The sequence below is a fragment of the Oculina patagonica genome, chromosome 1 (genome assembly GCF_052425735.1).
Source record: "Oculina patagonica isolate OP01 chromosome 1, crgOcupat, whole genome shotgun sequence".
Classification (NCBI taxonomy): Eukaryota; Metazoa; Cnidaria; class Anthozoa; order Scleractinia; family Oculinidae; genus Oculina; species Oculina patagonica.
In genome coordinates, this window is record NC_135758.1 from 5,582,459 (window position 1) to 5,602,334 (window position 19,876).

The following is a 19,876-nucleotide window of genomic DNA, read 5'->3' on the forward strand; positions in this document are numbered from 1 at the left end:
TGTACGAGAAAGCTTCGAAAATTGCTCTAAATACTACATCTGTAAAGGAACTGAAATAAAAATGGCTTACCTCTTGTATTTCTTGCATAATTTATTTTGCCTCCTAAATCCCACCCTAGGAACAGAGAAGGCAAAATAATGCAAGAAATACAAGAGCCGTAAGCCATTTTTATTTCAGTTCCTTTACATACATTGTCTCAAACGGCTGAACCAGACTTACGCAATCGGCAAAATTATATATTCACATTGATCACATACCACGCCTGGGCCGCCTGTGGGCTCAGTGAACAGTGTGCATAAAGGTTAAAATTCAAAATGGCCTCTCCAAGATTTTGCCACAATAAAAGGTGGCATTCTTGTAAACACACAAACTCGACTCAGTTTCAGAAAAAATTAAGCTGGCCATTGTGGAAGTGTGGTTGTTGTTATTTCAAAACGAGCAAAATCACCCAAAGTGTATGGCTCAGTGAATTTTGACAATCAATGGACACCACTGAAGAAGAAAATACAAAAATTGCAAAACAGATTCTTTTATTTATTTTTTCATTGAAAATAAACACAGACAAGAACAGCCTATAGATATAGGTGGCTGGGAATAAATTAGGTTTGACATGCATTTGATGGATGCCATATGGCCCTTTTTTGTCTCCTAGGGAGAATTTGATTCACACTCAAAATTTAAAAGTAAAAAAAAAAAATTAACACAGTATTTAATTTAGGTTCCACAAGTCAAACACTCATTTCATGAAGTCTTACACTTGTTTCACTTGTTCAAGAAGTGTTATACTCATTTATGCCTGGCCATTGACATTTCTGGCTGTAGTCCATTATCTCGGAGCTGAATGAGTCTAAAGGGTCTGAAATGTTAAGCCCTTATGATAGCTGCAGTTATTGTAGCACATGTTGGTTTCATTTCTGATTTGATTTTTTTCTGAAAATAAATCTTAAAAACCAATACTGACGCGAACTGACACTTGTTCATCCTCTCAACTTGTAGTTATTAAGACTTATTATCACACACTGGCTTGACAGAAAACAATTAAAATAAACATCAAATGTGGCTTTTATTTACAATAAGTATGTATTGTATCAAGAGGATAATACATGGTTGTGTGGAGAAATGAAATTTTATCTTCTTGTGTTCAAATCAGTATCTCACTCGTGAGATATTGATTTGAACATGAGAAGAGAAATTTCATATCTCCAAGCAACCATGTATCATTTGTTTATGTTATAAACCTACTAATATTATACGAGGTTTTGACGATTTTCCAAAGATTTCCGACCATTTCCCAAAGATTTCTGAAGATTTTCAAAATGTTGTCTGAAGGTGATATGTCTTGAATGTTTTCGAAAATTTCCAAAGATTGGCACAGATTACTGAGAAAGATCTGAAGATGTTTCAACTTAATATCGATAAACTTTGGCTCATTCAGCATTGAAAAGGCAAACTTGTCAGCAAATGTGACAAAATCAATGTCTCCTGTGTGAAAGATACTGTATATCTTTTACAGTGCTGTGTAAAGATATGATTTTTCTCAGTGAGAGAAATCCTGGTAATTCACTCTTGTTTATATAATTTATTAATAAATCTGTAAACAAATATTGAAAACACCTCTACAGATAAAATCCTATTAAAAATGATTCTAAACACTTTAAAAGGTTCTAGATGAAGTCTCCACTTTTCAATCTTCCATTCTGGGACAGCCTTGTAAAAAGTCACTGATCATGAGCAGGTTATTTTGATAGCTTTTCTCTTAAAGATTCTATACAGGCCACCTTCCTCATCAGAATGTCATCCAACTGGGTGAGATAGTCTTTGAAATCCTGCAAGTGTTAATGTAGATATGAATGTACTGTTAGTTACATTAAGCTATGCATTAAATTGCGTATACATGAAAGCTGAGTGACAATGTCTTTCTTTATGCAGTCAATTTCTCCCCTGCTCCTCGGTTTTCAGGGAGGCACGGTGGCCTAATGGTTAGTGCGCCGGACTCTGGATTGAGCGGTCTGGGTTCTAACACTGGCCAGGGTCGTTGTGCTGTTCTCTTAGGTAAAACACTTCACTCTCATAGTGCCTGATCTCTCCTCCCAGGAGTATATATGTGGATACTGGCAAAATAATGATGGGGGGGGGGGGGGGGGGGTTACCCTGCGATGGACCAGCACTCTATTTAGGAGGTATTAGAAATAATCTTAGCAACTTAATGCTACAGAAACCAGGATAAGCTCCAGCAGTATGGGCTGCATGACTCAAGGTTTCCCAGGATTATCAGATATTTGACCTGCATGTTGCCCCAGATTGGTTGTGGTTCTAGAAATAAACAAACTGTGGAGATCCACTTTAAGGCTTGGCTAAATCCTGGGGGGGGGGGTGGTACTTGGATGGGGGTGGTACTTGGATATGTTTTGGGTGGGTATGTGCTGCTTTGGTCCCCAAATTAGCACCCCATGTAAGAAAGAATTTGCATTCAAAATGTTACCCGGATTAGTTAAAGGTCAATTTTTAATACCCCATTCTGGAAGTTGATAAGTTGAAATTTTTGTGTACACGTTCAAACTATCACAACCTGTTCTAGAAAGATTTCTTCTCTGAAATGAATACTCTGTTCTAAATCAGGAGTCCCAAAATCACAACCCTGTTGGGTGGCACATACCCTATACCGCCAACTTATGGGTCAGGCGGAGAATCGAGAGTGCAGACAGGGAACTGTCGAGCCCCCGAGACGCAGATCCAGATGTTCACATTTCCCGATCTAGTGCGGGACGGTTGCTCACACCCCGTCCATGCCCACACCGAGACTCACGTCACCGGGCTACATTGGTTGAGACAGGAAAGTGCGACCTTTTGACCAGGCGTGAGAAATTGGTGTAGCGTGAGTTGGCGTGAGAGAAGGGACCCGCCGGCGAGAGGGAGGTATAATACCCACATTGGTATTGTAGGGAAGTACTGCCCACTTGCTCCCCACCCTGGGGGCTAAATCTATAAATTAGAAATCAATAAGAAGCACAAAACAGAGCAGCTTCAACCTGCAACCCAAGTTTCTTTCTAAATAGAAAAGTGCATCTAAAAACCCATACCTTCTGTCCATTGCCGATTTGTTTCAAGAGCACCATCTCTTCATGACATAATCCTGTTACCATGGCGAGTTGCGTGTGATGAGAAGCCACAAACTGTTCTTGATCAAGACTTAAATATGATCCCCCACATTTGACTGCAACAGAACTTGGTAGATGAATAAGATCCCTAAACACAGGAACAGATAAAAAATGTTAGCATTGATATGCAATATATTTTGATTACAGTCTGAAATAATTGTTTAAGAAATTGCATGATATAAATTTGTAAATCATGTCAAAGGTTGTGTGTTGTTATTAGTTACATTTGAACTGGCCATCCATATTGCCCACACCCCTGGGACTACGTACAGGTGTCCACTTATGGGAGGTTGGGGGTATGACCTAAAGGATACTCGGTATGTCTGCTAGCAGAGGTTTGACTGTTTCTATTAATTTATCATAATTTAATTAATTACTATAATAGTTATAAGCCCTTGTTGACAAACTGACTTGTTTGGGCTAAAAGGAATCTCCACGCCTTATCATCCAGGGTTTTCAAAACAAGCCGGCGACTGCCTGAGTTCAGCCGGCTACTTGATCAATCTCATGTTGACGGTTACTCAGGTCATAGCAAACAGCACGTGACAAACAAGCTGGGTGTCACAGCTGCCTACTCTTCCAGTTACTGATGCCTACTTCAAACATTTTGAAATCCCTGATCATCATTTTGCACAAGTCTGGTCACACACGGCCCCCAGCAGCGTAACAGATCTTCTTGCCCAGCCCTCCCAGTAGGTCAAAAGTCAGATATGCAAGACATTCATTTAACTGGGGCTGCACTGCAAATATTAAGCTGCACCAAATAATTTGCTAAATATTTTTAATACCTTGTAGGTCTGTGATTTCCACTGATTTCCTGCAACAAGTAATGAGCACGGTCTATAGCCTGGCTTCTGTGAGGCTCAACTACTTTGGGTTCTTCCATGCATGCATTTCCTTTATTAAACAACTTTGCTAGTCTAGTTTTGATTCCATTGCCATAGCGATTGTTTCTTGATGGTGGGGAAGGCTCTTTTGATTGCTTTTCTGTATATGATAATCTGCTGATACTTTCAAGCTCTCCGAAACCCTGATTAAGAGAAGAAACTGGCCTCGCATCATCTGACAACACTCCATTATTAAAGCCTGCTCCAGGCCCTGCCACAACCAATACCTCTGCGGCACTGTTTACTTTATTATCTTCCTGAGCATCCCTGGGTTTTTCTTCAGAAATTATTTGCATACTTTCAGTAAAACAATTAGAATTGATCTGTGCGGCATTTCCAGGCTTCCGTTTTGAATTTGAAGTCCTCAACCTGCCCTGTGTCCTATTTGCTGCTATACGATTTTTTACCGTGACTACTTCGGGTGAAGTTTGAGGCCTCACTGCCTGTTGTGGTACTGCAAGTCTTTTCTTAGCATTTACAGCGCCAGTACTACTAGTACTGGTAGCATTAACATTTCTGGGGGCATTTCCTAAATGGCTCTTTGCTATAGGATCTTTATTTCTAGGGGATGATGTTGTTGTGGCTGTTGTCTTGGGTCTTGAGGCTCCATTCGGGTCACTGTCTGCCATTTTAAGTTTCCTTGGGGAGCTTCTCAGTTGATTCAAAGTACTGCCAACTTTTACAGGCTGAAAAATAAACAAAATAATACACATTACTGTAAGCACTAAAAAAAACACAACTTAATTTATAAAACAGTAAATGGTTTGAACCCAGGAGTATCAGTAGTTCGTATAGTGTGATCGTCCGGGTGAGAGTAGTTCTGAGAAGAACTGTTGTTGGTGACCGACGTTTCAACAACCTGAGCGGAAGTCATCTTCAGAGTCAAGTGAAAAGTTGTTGTCAGTCGATGATGTTATAAGTCTGGTCCGTTGAAGTTGATTGGTCAGTAAAGCCGTGATGTTATTGGCTGTAAGACCCGTGTAAAGTTTGTCAACAGTAATTGGTCAGTTATAACATCATCGACTGACAACAACTTTTCACTTGAATCTGAAGATGACTTACGCTCAGGTTGTCGAAATGTCAGTCACCAACAACAGTTCTTCTCAGAACTATTCTCACCCGGACGATCACACTATACGAACTATTAATTTATAAAATTGCCATGAAAAAGTGCAAGGAAAAAATAGCACTTGTAAAGACTTATTGATAGATTAATAGCTTCCTGCCTTTTAGCCCAAAACATAGAGGATGTCTAGCTGTGCACAGGAAAATATATATATTTTAATGCAATTTATTTTGTAATTTCTGTTCTTATAGAAGTTGAGGTTCATCAAGACAAGAAAAATGGCTGAAAAATGACTAAAAGAATAAAAGGCAGTACATGGTTAAAAGGAAGGGGGGGGGGGATTAACAAATTGAAGTTTAAATACACTGAGAGTGGCTTTATTAAACTTATTGACAGTATTGAACAATTTATTTTTTATTTTACCGGTAACTACAGAAATGCAGTAGTCTCGACTGGTAGTTTATACTAGTTATGCAACGTGTGGTATACTATTTAATATCCCACGAGTCACTTGTATTTTTCGGTATACACACGAGCCTTTAGGCGAATGTGTATGCCAAGAAAATAAAGTGACAAGTGGGATATTCCATAGTATACCACGAGAAAGTGTTTGTATATTTATACCAGCCATAGAAATACGCTTACTAAATTTCGTCGAGAATACAGTCGCAGCGCACTATGGGAAGGTTGGGTTGAATACCGTCGAATATACAACGGCTTTCCTGTATTCTGATTGGCTGTATTTTCTATGGCATGGTATAAATAACAATACGGTTCAATTTTACCTGTATTTCCATCCTGGGTAATCCACTGGTCTTGTTAACAGATAGTAACCTGTCTGTCTCAGCAATGGTTGTAGGGACAGTCAGCGGTCGAGGAGAGGGTGTTACTGCCGAGTCCTTTTTTAACTCTTTCACCCTAAAAATTTAAATAACTGGTTCGCTGATTCTTCACATGAAATTACAATATAATCATATTCCCACATACATAAAGGCGCTGTCAAGATTTGCACTGGCAATGTGTAATAATTATTGTTGTTGTTAATTTGCTGTAAGATCACCCTAATAAATAATAATAATAATAATAATAATAATAATAATAATAATAATAATAATAATAATAATACTTTATTTATATAGCGCTATTTCTATTTCTAACCAATAGCGAAATACAAGTCATTTACAATTCTAAAATATGCTGCAAACTATATAAGGTCCTAAGTAAGCCTAGCCCTAAGCCTAAGCAATTACCCATATTTACTTATTTGAATTCTTAACTGATTCAACCCGTATATAGTACTTACAGGCTTTCAAAATATGACCCTATCAGAAATATACCACCAGTCAAGATGACATGCTTTCAGTGGAATCATGGTCTCAAATCTCTAGGGGAAGCAAAGGGTTTCAAGAAAATCAGGGGGAGGGGGGGGGGTAAATTTGCACTGTTCAACTGAGTGAAGCAAATCAAGGGAAAACAACTTTTGGCTGGAGTTATCAGAAGGTTCTAGAAATTGAGAGATTGAAAAATCAGGATTTCACTCTATAATTATATACTTTTTTCAATAAATTTGCTTTAGGAAGGTAATCATGGGGTCAGTAGACTGTGATTTGTTGACTGATACCCTTTTTAACTGGCTTACCTGTCAGCATATCGCAGTGTGTTGAGGGTGTTTTCACTGCAGGATTTGTTGGGTGAAATGTTTGCTATCATACATGTTTGACAGTTTCCAATGAAAGAATCTTTTAGAACCTGAAAAACAGGTTTTTCAAGCAGTAAGACAAAGACATATGGAATTTTGTTGAGTATATGTGGCTTAATAAAATATCAACTAATTTTTGTGGGTATTAAAATAACTAGGAAGACCATGAAATATAATTATTTTAACATACCTGAGTAAGTTTGCTCTGGCGAAACGGGGTGTGTTTTGAATCCAAGTCAAGAGCCCGAATACATTCCTTTAACTATGTATGAAAAAAGTTTCATGTTATTTCAAAAATTGAATTAGATTTTAGAAACTAGGTGCCAAAGGAGATGTATTTCAATTGACAGTTCTTAAAGCTAGCAAAAAAAGCCAATTTAGCTTTGCTGTGGACTACATGTATTTGTGCAATACATGTTTTGTATTTTGTACTTTTAAACACTTCATAAAAAGTTAACTACAAGTAAATGAATACAACATAGAGCAGTAAGTTTAAACATTACTGTTAAGTAACAGTATTCATGAATATCCTTCACTAGTTAGGTAAAAACAACCAAGTAGGTTGTTTTAATAACAGGGAAAATTCAAAATGTCACAAGATTGCGACTAACAAATTTCAACAATTGATTTGTTTAGTTTTTTGACAAATGCATGTAAACAGTACTACTTACAGCTAACAGACTCTGATTGATTTCAGCTCCTTCCACACGAGTCTGCTTGTCTGTGTCAGTGACATCTGCTGCACGTTCACATCCAGCCAAGTCAATGAATGAAAATCTGTCACAAGCAACAGAAGGATTAATGAGTTATAACCACTCAGATACCATCAAACAGGTCTCCACTAACAAACACCTACCATAAGCAGACGTACCTCTTGTAGTAACCGGACACTAAGTCATGGTTCCAGCCACAAACAATTTACTGCATTTTTAACCTTCCATATTAAGTGGACACCTCTCCTAGTACATGTAAGTGGATACTTTTTTTAAAATCTGATGCTAAGGGTGACTTGTTCACTTATTGGAGGATCCACTAAAGGTTCCACTATCAGAGGTTATACTCAAGATTCTTGCAAGGGCTTTTCAATTTTGATGGCAAGAAATTGACTGACTTGAATCTTGAATGTTTCAGCAAGCCAGATGTTAATATGTTATGGATTGAATCGTTTTGATATAACAAAGAAGCCCAACCTTGGAGCCACTCCATTTAATTAAATTATTATGGAAATCATAACAGTGAAAATCTTGGCTAACAGTAAAACAATTTTATAGTACCTTCCAACATGATCGCCAGTATTTACAACCTTTACTTCCAGCTGTAAGATTGCATGTGATCTTGATGAGTCAGCATTTACACCTGTAGCACCAGTACTTCTCACACCCCCACCATATTCTATGACCTGAAAACAAACATAATGACTTAATTATACCCTACATCCAGAACAGGTTAAAAACAAATAGGTCCGCATTGCGTACATGTGTCTAGTGCTGAGCTTTATTAAGCTTTACAGTGCATTATTGTATTGCTTGATAATGGTAGCGCATTAATTAGGACTTTGTTGGCATAAACTAGAGGTGTGGAAAAAGGGTCAAAATATCAAGCTTCAACAGTACTAGTGTAGCAGAGAAATACGGGTAGAAATAATAAACAGGTGCAGAGTGATCTAGGGAGGCTATGTGGAGTAAACATTATTATAATAGCAAAATGTTTTTGTAGCACAACCTAAGTAAAGCATGTGCTCTGATTAGTTGATTTTAATAAGCATCTACTATTTGCCCATGGGTAGATGCTAGCGAATACCTTGAATTGAGGGCACGTGAGCACATTTATATTGTGTCAATGTTTGTTGATTAAGAATACCGCAAAATACCTTGTGTACGGTATGTGAAAAAGTGTAACTTGGTTAGTATGACGTCATATTTTGCCGTAGGTATATGGAGCACTTCCGGCCTCAAGAGTCCTCATGGGCCCGATGAGGATAAGTAAGTAAGTATATGAAGCACTTACAAAATTTTTAGGTTATAGCATTGTGTCTGCGTTTCACACTAGACACAAAAAACAACTCAATTTTAAGATCTAAGATCTGTAGAAATTGTCCAGTAACTAACTTTTAGGAAAGATAGAATTTTAGCTAGGGAGATTTAGCTACAGAAAAAAGCTTTTTTCATAATAAATATTACTGTACAGTGAAGATTTGAAATTAATAGTCCAAGTGATAAGAAAAATAACTGTACCTCCATTAGATCTTCTACATTGTGCACCCGCTGTTCAGTTAATCCAACAATACAGACTTGGTGATTACCATCCTCCCTGGCAAATAACCTATTAATATTAATATTAAAAAATAATTAGATCTGTTTTTACTATCAGACAGCCAGAGTGTATAAATTTTCTCCTTGTTGCTTCATTATACAGAAACTGGAATCTGGCCAGCGTGGGGTATGGTATGTGTGTACACATTAAATTTAACCAACTGCAGAGAAAGTTTCTACATGTACAAGTTAAAATCAGACATTGTACCTTGCTCTTCCATTCAGTAGGTCAAACAGCTGTCCACAGTAAATCTCATAGAAGCTGATCCACAGACCCAGCCCATCACCATGAGTTCCATTATGTAGGATAGTGAATATTTCACTGGCTGCAAGCACATAGATCCCTTGAACATCCTCATTACCAAGCATTGTAAATGTCTTCCCACTTCCTGTACAGCCATAAGCAAAACATGTAGCCTTACCCCTGGAAAAAGAGAACTACTTTAAAATTTAAGATGTTAAGCTAGTCCAGTATTCTGTCATTCAGAGGAGTACTCTTTAGTTCTTAAGTTCTTTTACATTACAGTCTGAGCAAGTAAGTTTATGATTTTTTTTTAAAGAAGTTAGTATTTGTGCATTAATATTTCCAGCTGATATTTTGCGTTGGATATGAGATGGTAGATAGCCAATGAGGCAAGTAAGTTGGCTATTAATAACAATTTCACATCCAACAAGCACAAATGAAAATTTTTGTAAGTTAATTAAAAACACTCAAATAATTTGAATTGCAATATTTGAGCTCCCCGGCCAGTTGTTCTCACTGACACGTACAGGTACCACATTATTTTGTCGTCCATGGTATATTAGCTCAGTAGCCATGGCCTGTAAACTCAGGAACTGCAACATACCTGTTGAACACTGTCTTGATAAGAGGTTGTGCAGTTCTCTCATAAATGTCCTTGTTACTGCAACTTTCATCAAAAGCTTCATCAAACACAAACTGATACTGGAACAAACAATAATATTAATTATTAATAGTACATGTAAGTCAACGTTATTAGAAGCCAGTACCTGTTGACAATTTACACAAGTCTTATGTACAGCCAATAACATCATGGCTAAACTGACCAAGCAGCTTCAAGGGACCAGACTTATAACATCATTGACTGGTGAAAATTAACTTTTCACTTCACTCTAAAGACTAGGAGTTGCTGATAGCAAGTAAAGTGCTGCGAAGTGAGTTATAAGAATAATAATTATAATAGTAGGAACGGAACGGAAGGTCATAGGAAAGTTTCGGATTTTTCACATTTTCAGATGTGAAAGATATGATTTTTCTCAGCGAATGAAATGCTGGTAATTCACTTAGTTTATATGATAATTAGTGACATTGAGGAAAGGAAGCAATGTAACATAACAGAATTAATAAGGACAAAGTTACGAGTGCGCGTGCATTGTCCTGTGCATGCACGCGCCGAACAAACAAATTCGAACACATTCAAACAAAGTATAAAAGGAAAATCAGATTGCGCCATTAACGGAATAACAAAGCGAAGTGTTGTCCGAGTTTTTGTTTCCTATTTGTTTTAAATTTAGCTCAGACTGAAAATGCCAGGGCAGGTTTTCGGATATCCAATTGCACAGGAATTATGAAAGCGAATGATGAAAAGGCCTCGTAAATTTGTTATTCATCAGAGCTGGCGCATAAGGGATGAAAAGACGATTTCTCCGGCACTATACTTGACCATCTTGTTCAAGAGAGGTTTCTTGGGAAGCATTTACAAAGTACAGAACAGAAGCGCAAGCGACAGCGCTTTAAAATTTAACTTCTTGCTCTTTAGCGAAAAGGACATCGCAAACGACAAACACAGCTTTCGCATTTTACATGCCGCTGATCAAACGTACTGCATGTACTCAAAATCATCTCCAGCGAAAAAAGTCGAAAATCGAGTGTGTCGCTTATGTAAAGCGCCTAGGCCCCACGCGGACAGTCACAGTGTGCTGCTACGCTAAGGCTTCGCAGCAATTATTGTTGCTCATTTTGTCAGAACATCAGTCACCAATAAGTTCTTTTCAGAACCACTCTAACACAGATGCACACTATACAAACTACTGATACTCCTGGGTTCAAACCATTTTAAATTTATTTAGTACTTTGAATGGTCATGTGAAACACTTTGAACTAATTTTAAAACATAAAGATTGTAAAAACTATGAAAACTTGAAATAAAATAATGTAAAAAATTAATTCTGAATACCTTTTGAGTATATTTAGTTAGGTCTACAGCTAGTTTTGGAGCTGAAAGTTCAATTGTGTTACTTGAAGTAACCGTGACAACATCTTCTTCATTGCCATCGAGTTCAGCCTGGCTCAGTGGCCGTTTGCGCACACACACTTGAATTCGTGATGGACCAAGTTCTGATGATGAATGATGTCTCTTCATTGGTGTCGATGGTTTGGGTTTGTTACTGGGAACACCATAGTTGTAAAATCCTGCTGTGTTTACAGATTCTTCTGATCTGAGAGAAAAGGAAAAAATAATATACTGGTAACAAATTAATTTATTTTGTCAGGAGGAAGTTAACTAGGCATTAACCCCAGGGGGGAGGGGTGGGACAAAAGCTGCTTGAGAGGTTGTCTACTCAGAGAGGAATTGGAATATAGACAAGAATAGAAGAAGTCAGCTGTCTCAAAGCTGTGCTCTTAAAATAATTACAGGGTGCCCAAAGGCTCTTATGTACATGTAAGAAATCTTGGGTGCCCAGCTCTCAGAAGATTTCATGCTAGCAAAGTTTTACAAGTCGCCCGGAGACAAAAGAGTAAGTCACCTGTGGAACCTGGCCTCTGCTAGATCACAGCTCTGTGTCTGAGCTAGAAGAGGACCTTTCCCCTTTTGCCTTTCCAAACTCAGCGTAGGACCTCCCTGTCCCACGACTTATAGCTTCATACAGAAGTAGTTTTTCTGAAGAATACATTCTAATAAATAATCTTTCAAGACACAAAGCATGCTGATAACAAATTAATGCAATCTTGCTGTAATAGTCCATTTTACAGTTGCCTTCCAAGTAACCTGGCCTTTGAATAGTAGCGAGGCTGGAGGTGACCTTGCATTGATACAAACCTCCCTGCTTTATTATGTAAATGCAAACTAGTTAGCATCAGAACAACATGATTTACACAACAAAAGCAGTGAGGTCTGTATCAAAACAAGGTCACCTCCAGCCTCACTTCCATTCAAAGGCCAGGTCACTGAACAGACAACTGTAAAATGGTCTATTGAAACTGTTATGATACATAAAAATACATTACGCAACATTGAGAATGTTAAACACACCTTGAGATAGAAGACAACTTTGTGTTTCCAGAGGTCTTCTCTTGTGTCTTTGATTTGATTTTGACAGCCACTGGACTGTTTTCTGTGGCTTCCCTTGGTCGCTTTGCACCTGACTTCTTGTCTAGAATATTACGAAACAATGTTTAAACTTCTTGGACTATCTTGTGCATATAGAATTAATAAGTAAGCCTAAAATTTATAAATGATTTACTTTTTTAATGAAAGCAAAATAAGCTAAGATCTCAGATCTGATATTCCGTGGTTGTGGCCATGTTTGGATTGGTTGTGACCATTCAGATTTAATTTTGCCTTGTGAGACACCATTGAGACACTTTGTCTTCTTGCTCCCCGAAACAGGTGATGTGGCAATGTGAAATTGAATTCAAGGTACAAAACTTGATATAGTGTACAAGTTATTGTGCAATTTATTTGCATTGGAACCTTCAGCTGGCATCATTTAAAATTTCTGACACTTTCCCCTCTAAAAGGGTTACCCAGGAGATCAAAAGTCAACAAATCTAATTCTAATTTATTCTAATTGAGACAATGGCTGTTTTTATACTAGAGACATGTTACCCATCTGGACGAGCTTCGGCAAAAAATTTGTTGTTCATCTGGTTATGCGACTCCCTAGTATAAAGACGGGCACAAGACGCATTAGGCATCTAGACAAGCTTCCTATCGTTATCCGTCTTTCAAGATGCACTTTGCCGAAGCTCGGACGTCCAGTTGGGTAACACGTCTCTAGTATAAAAACAACCAATGATGCCTAGGAACGAGGCACTCTATTGCTGGTAATGACAGTCATAACGACAATAATAATAAAAATGTAGGTAAAATTGTCCCATTGAGTTGTCACCTTAAGTGGCATTGCCTCCAGCCAAGTGACATCACCCCAATATTGAAGTTCCCTCCCCCCACCCCCCGCCCCCATGTCATGCTTACTTCAGGTGACCTCACTTCAGTATTGGCAGGGGTGACCTCATCTTTTGGTTCAGGAGTGTCACTCAGGGTGACAGTTCGAGGCAGCAAGCAAACAGCACCTTCTTCCTTATAAAACATAGGCCCATCCCAATAAAATGTTTCGTTTACCATCGCCCTGTCTCTTGTGATGGTGGGTCGGTCGGTCGGGCAAAAAAAAAAAAAAAAAAGAACACTTGAAGGGTTCTGGGTTCCAGAAAGGCCGAGCTGCTAAGTAAGAAAGCCTGATTACAAGGTCAACTCGAAAACGTGGTCTTTTCGTTCGTCATTCCTTAACAGTCTTTAAATTTTTGATAACGTAGTATCGATGTTTGTTAAAGACAAAGACATCACATCATACCAATTGTTGTTTATAAAACAAGATTGTGTGCTTGTAAAATGAAGTACTTGCTTCTTTGACTAGTGAATATGGAAACTTTTTTTTTACTTTACGAAAAAAATGTGTTGGTCGGGCAATGCCAAACATTTTATTGGGATGGCCTAGGCTGTTTTATGGATACAACGTCCATAATGATTTTGTCCCCCTTTGCATCCTATAATGCTCATTGAAGTGATTTATTCTTTTATTGCGACAATTTTGCAATTAATGATAAAAGAAAAAATATATATTATAGGATGCTGTGGGGGCATAGTCGATATCCGTAAAACGGCCTATGGTCGCCAAGCTTCATGCATATAGCGACCTCCTTTATGTAATCCTTTAATACCTTTTCCCTTCATTGCTGAACCCTCAAGCTGTAACAAACCATCCTTTTTCGCTGCACTGCGCAGTTGTCTTTCCTTGGACTCCGGCTGCATTGTTTTTATCGTCTGAATCAAGTAAAACAGATTCTGCCGGTCCGCCATTGATGATATACCCAAGGAAGGATAATCTTGCATTGTAAGCGACAGCAACCCGCCGACATCCGCAATACCACGCTGTAAAAACTTTCCATGATACCTCTCCAAAGAAACTTGTTGAAGACATTCATACAGAGTCAAATTACTTGTCATATTGTGAATGCAAAGTGTAGACACATTTGCACTGTTGATTTGCCAGCTGGTCGATCTCTTGACGCATAGTCACGACAATTTACCGATCCTTTCCATTTTCGTACTTCTGGCTATCAACACAAAGCTAAATTTTCTGCTGTTAAGATCAAATCACATTTTTTGCAGCCAATATTCGTCCGTTTCCAGGTAAACAAGGTTTTTCGCGCGCACCTGTCTTCAGTCCGCCATTTTGTTTTCATTCTACAGTTGCTGACCAACAAGGACCGTAGGCGCTGTCAGTAACCGTGTTTTCACTGTCACACCAGAAACGCTACTGTCACGCACTGCTTAAAGAAAACTCAAAGCTATTGCATTGAGTGAAAAAAATCAAGAATAATACAGGTTGTAGAAAAATACTAGATGGTCAACGTTTCTGTATGGTATTTTGTACTCGAGTTATCCTTCAAAATGTTCCACACAAATTTAGAGAGCACAGGAGAGCACAGTATGGATACGCCCATCCTCGGAGACCCAGAGGCAGCTCGTGGGGGCGGGTAAAGTCTATACTGGCGGAAAAATAATTGTGACAAAAATCCTTATTGAATTTTCTTCACAATTGTTTTTTCGCCTGTATAAACTTTCCCCCGCTGCCACTCTGTCCGTGCGTCTCTGAGCATGGGGGATGGGGAAAAGCCATTTTGAAGTCCGTGTGAAGAGGATCCAACATGGCCGGCGCAAATCAATGAAACTTCCGGCAATTACTTCTGCTATAAAAAGCGATCAGTTCGCCTTCATGAATACGTAAATGACACTTCTCGTAAAAAATAACTGTTTGGATTGCTAAAAATAACAGGATGAGGCAGGCGGCCATTTGTTGTCGTGTGGCGCGAAACTCCGTAATTTAAAATGTTATATCTTAGCGGATGCTATCAAGCTGAAAACCGTTAGAAACCTCCAATAACATATACATTTTGGACGTCTAAAAAGGCAGTAAAGAATAAAAAGTAAGGGGGCTCGCGATTCTGGATTTTAGAGTTTTGATGACGAGGATATGATTCAGCATTATAAACTTCTGGTTGTGGTACCGTATTTATTCAATTAAGCGCCCAACCTCGAATAAGCGCCCACCTCGAATAAGCGCCCACCCTGTAGGTAGGAAAAGTTAATAAGCGCCCAGCCTCGAATAAACGCCCACCCCCACCCTCCTAAAATGAGGGCACAACAGGAATTTTGATTTTTGTTGAAGTTGAGATTAAAATTGACTAAGTACTACTAAGAGACTATCCCGAAGACCGAGTTTTTTTAGTTTTTTACTGAAACTTTCAATGAACATTTAAAATTCAGCTTTGGTACACTTTCACGTTTAATTATTATACATTTTTTTCTTGCAAAATAAACGCACTACTTGCTAAAAAATGGTGAAAATTTAATAAGCGCCCAGCCTCGAATAAGCACCCACCTTGAATAAGCGCCCACCCTCAAGGTCCAAAAATTTAAAAAGCGCCCAGGGCGCTTAATCGAATAAATACGGTATTTCCCATATTTGTTCACAACTAAATAGAATCACCGTAAAGGTGGATTTCCACTGAGAGACATTGTATAAAGAACTTGGTACACGTTGAAGCAAGTCGTTCATACAGTGTCCCTAAATTTTTTCACTCACGTAAACGCACGTAAAAAATTACGCGCCAGTGGAAATCCAGCCTAATTCGTAGTCCAGTCCATGAACTCTCCCCTATAATAGCCTATGAAAAGGGAGACTCCGCCTCCGCTCGAAAAAGGTACCTTTTACAGGCTTCAGGTATATAAAAGAATAGATATTTCACAAGTTTAAGTATAAGAAAGGGTATAGAAAACTGTCATTTATGCTTTTACAACGGCCTTCAATTAAAATATTTCGAACAGTTGCAATTTATAGTTGTATTTTTAATATATTTAGCGTTACATAAAACGTCGTGTTCTATGTCTATGAAGGAGCCACTTTGCCAGGTCTTTCAGGTTTATAAAATAAGTACCTTTTTTCAGTAAAGTTATACGAAAGTGGTTCAATTCCTGTGAAAATGGTATGTAAAAGAGTAGGGGTTAGAGTTTTGGGCAAAGCCTCCCCGTGTTATTTTTTTTGGTCCCCCCACCCCCCAGGAAGTACTCTTTCTTCCCTACCCTATATGGAGAGTTGAACGACTGAGTATCCATTGCGTATTCATGTATCCACTGCGTATCTACTGCGAATCCACTGCGTATCCACTTTGTATCCACTGCGTGTCAACTTTCTGTCCACTGCGTATCCACCTTGTATCCACTGAGTATCCACTTTCTATCCACTGCGTATCCACTTTATATCCACTGCATGTTAACTTTGTATCCACTGCGTATCCACTTTAGATCCACTGCGTATCCACTTTCTATCCACTGCATATCCACTTTATATCCACTGCGTATCCACTTTATCTCCACTGCGTATCCACTTTGTATCCACTGCGTCTCCACTTTGTATCCACTGCGTATCCACTTTATCTCCACTGTGTATCCACTGCGTATCCACTGCGTATCCACTTTCTATACACTGCGTATCCACTTTCTATCCACTGCGTATCCACTTTATCTCCACTGTGTATCCACTGCGTATCCACTTTATATCCACTGCGTATCCACTTTATATCCACTGCGTATCCACTTTTTTATCCACTGCGTATCCACTTCATATCCACTGCGTATCCACTTTATATCCACTGCGTATTGATTTTATATCCACTGCGTAACCACTTTGTATCCACTGCGTATCCACTTTGTATCCACTGCGTATCCACTTTATCTCCACTGTGTATCCACTGCGTATCCACTTTCTATACACTGCGTATCCACTTTCTTTCCACTGCGTATCCACTTTATCGCCACTGTGTATCCACTGCGTATCCACTTTATATCCACTGCGTATCCACATTGTATCCACTGCGTATCCACTTTATATCCACTGCGTATCCACTTTGTATCCACTGCGTGTCAACTTTCTATCCACTGCGTATTCACCTTGTATCCACTGAGTATCCACTTTCTATCCACTGCGTAACCACTTTGTATTCACTGAGTATCCACTTTATATCCACTGCGTCTCCACTTTATATCCACTGTGTATCCACATTATACTCACCGCGTATCCACTTTGTATGCACTGCGTATCCACTTTATATCCACTGCGTATCCACTTTATATCCACTGCGTATCCACTTTATATCCACTGCGTATCCACTTTATGTCCACTGCGTATCCACTTTATGTCCTCTGCGTATCCACCTTATATCCACTTTATATCCACTACGTTTCCACTTTATATCCACTTTGTATCCACTTTATATCCACTGCGTATCCATTTTTTATCCACTGCGTAACCACTTTATATTCACTTCGTATCCACTTTATGTCCTCTGCGTATCCACCTTATATCCACTTTATATCCACTTTGTATCCACTTTATATCCACTTTGTATCCACTTTATATCCACTGCGTATCCACTTTATATCCACTGCGTATCCACTTTATATCCACTGCGTATCCACTTTATATCCACTGCGTATCCACTTTGTATCCACTGCGTATCTACTTGGTATTCACTGCGTATCCACTTTGTATCCACTGCGTATCTACTTTGTATCCACTGCGTATCCACTTTATATCCACTGCGTATCCACTTTGTATCCACTGCGTATCTACTTGGTATCCACTGCGTATCCACTTTATATCCACTTTATATCCACTTTATATCCACTGCGTATCCACTTTGTATCCACTGCGTATCTACTTGGTATCCACTGCGTATCCACTTTATATCCACTTTATATCCACTTTGTATCCACTTTGTATCCACTTTGTATCCACTTTATATCCACTGCGTATCTACTTTGTATCCACTTTATATCCACTGCGTATCTACTTTATATCCACTTTATATCCACTTTGTATCCACTTTGTATCCACTTTATATCCACTTTATATCCACTTTGTATCCACTTTATATCCACTGCGTATCTACTTTGTATCCACTGCGTATCCACTTTCTATACACTGCGTATCCACCTTATATCCACTGCGTATCCACTTTATATCCACTGCGTATCTACTTTGTATTCACTGCGTATCCACTTTATATCCACTGCGTATCACTTTATATCCACTGCGTATCCACTTTATATCCACTGCGTATCCACTTTATATCCACTGCGTATCTACTTTGTATTCACTGCGTATCCACTTTATATCCACTGCGTATCTACTTTGTATTCACTGCGTATCCACTTTATATCCACTGCGTATCCACTTTATATCCACTGCGTATCCACTTTATATCCACTGCGTATCCACTTTGTATCCACTGCGTATCCATTTTGTATACACTGTGTATCCACTTTATATCCACTGCGTATCACTTTGTATCCACTGCGTATTCACTTTGTATCCAATGCGTATCCGCTTTATATCCACTGCGTATTCATTTTCTATACACTGCGTATCCACTTTATGTTCACTGCGTATCCACTGTATATCCTCTGCGTATCCACTTTATATCCACTATGTATCAACTTTATATTCACTGCGTATCCACTTTATATCCACTGCGTATCCACTTTGTATCCACTTTATATGCACTGCGTATCCACTTTATATCCTCTGCGTATCCACTTTCTATACACTGCATATCCACTTTCTATACACTGCGTCTCCACTTTGTATCCACTGCGTATCCACTTCATATCCACTGCGTATCCACTTTGTATCCACTGCGTATCCACTTTGTATACACTGTCTATCCACCTTATATCCACTGCGTATCACTTTGTATCCACTGCGTATCCACTTTGTATCCACTGCGTATCCGTTTTATATCCACTGCGTATCCATTTTCTATACACTGCGTATCCACTTTATATCCACTGCGTATCCGCTTTTTATGCACTGCGTATCCACTTTATATCCACTGCGTATCCACTGTATATCCACTGCGTATCCACTTTATATCCACTGCGTATCCACTTTATATTCACTGCGTATCCACTTAATATCCACTGCGTATCCACTTTATATTCACTGCGTATCCACTTTATATCCACTGCGTAGCTACTTTATATCCACTGCGTATCCACTTTATATCCACTGCATATCTACTTTGTATTCACTGCGTATCCACTTTATATCCACTGCGTATTAACTTTGTATCCAATGCGTATCCACTTTCTATACACTGCGTATCCACTTTATATCCACTGCGTATCTACTTTGTATCCACTTTATATCCACTGCGTATCCACTTTATATCCACTGCGTATACACTGCGTATCCACTTTATATCCACTTTATATCCACTACGTATCCACTTTATATCCACTTTGTATCCACTGCGTATCCACTTTATATCCACTGCGTATCCACTTAATATCCACTGCGTATCCACTTAATATCCACTGCGTATCCGCTTTTTATGCACTGCGTATCCACTTTATATCCACTGCGTATCCACTGTATATCCACTGCG

The 19,876-nt window shown here is 38.8% G+C and overlaps 2 protein-coding genes across 3 annotated transcripts in view; both read right to left on the reverse strand.

The window, feature by feature from the left end:
• LOC144652776 (zinc finger MYM-type protein 1-like) overlaps positions 1-19,876 on the reverse strand; it is a 54,776-nt gene that overhangs the window by 13,955 nt on the left and 20,945 nt on the right. The gene's annotated exons all lie outside the window — the stretch shown is intronic.
• LOC144652802 (kinesin-like protein KIN-13) lies at positions 1,493-14,604 on the reverse strand. 2 transcript variants are annotated; one of them, XM_078512820.1, is made up of 14 exons: positions 14,087-14,604; positions 12,414-12,519; positions 11,322-11,583; positions 9,972-10,069; positions 9,332-9,547; positions 9,046-9,133; positions 8,086-8,210; positions 7,483-7,588; positions 7,002-7,073; positions 6,752-6,861; positions 5,898-6,030; positions 3,948-4,732; positions 3,082-3,247; positions 1,493-1,827 (listed from the first exon to the last, which is right to left on the reverse strand). In XM_078512820.1, the coding sequence occupies exons 1-14, from the start codon at positions 14,370-14,372 to the stop codon at positions 1,738-1,740; spliced, it is 2,643 nt and encodes an 880-aa protein (XP_078368946.1). In that variant the 5' UTR covers positions 14,373-14,604; the 3' UTR covers positions 1,493-1,737. The 2 variants fall into 2 exon arrangements, with proteins under 2 accessions (XP_078368946.1, XP_078368945.1); XM_078512819.1 differs by having other exon boundaries at positions 1,495-1,827; positions 12,399-12,519.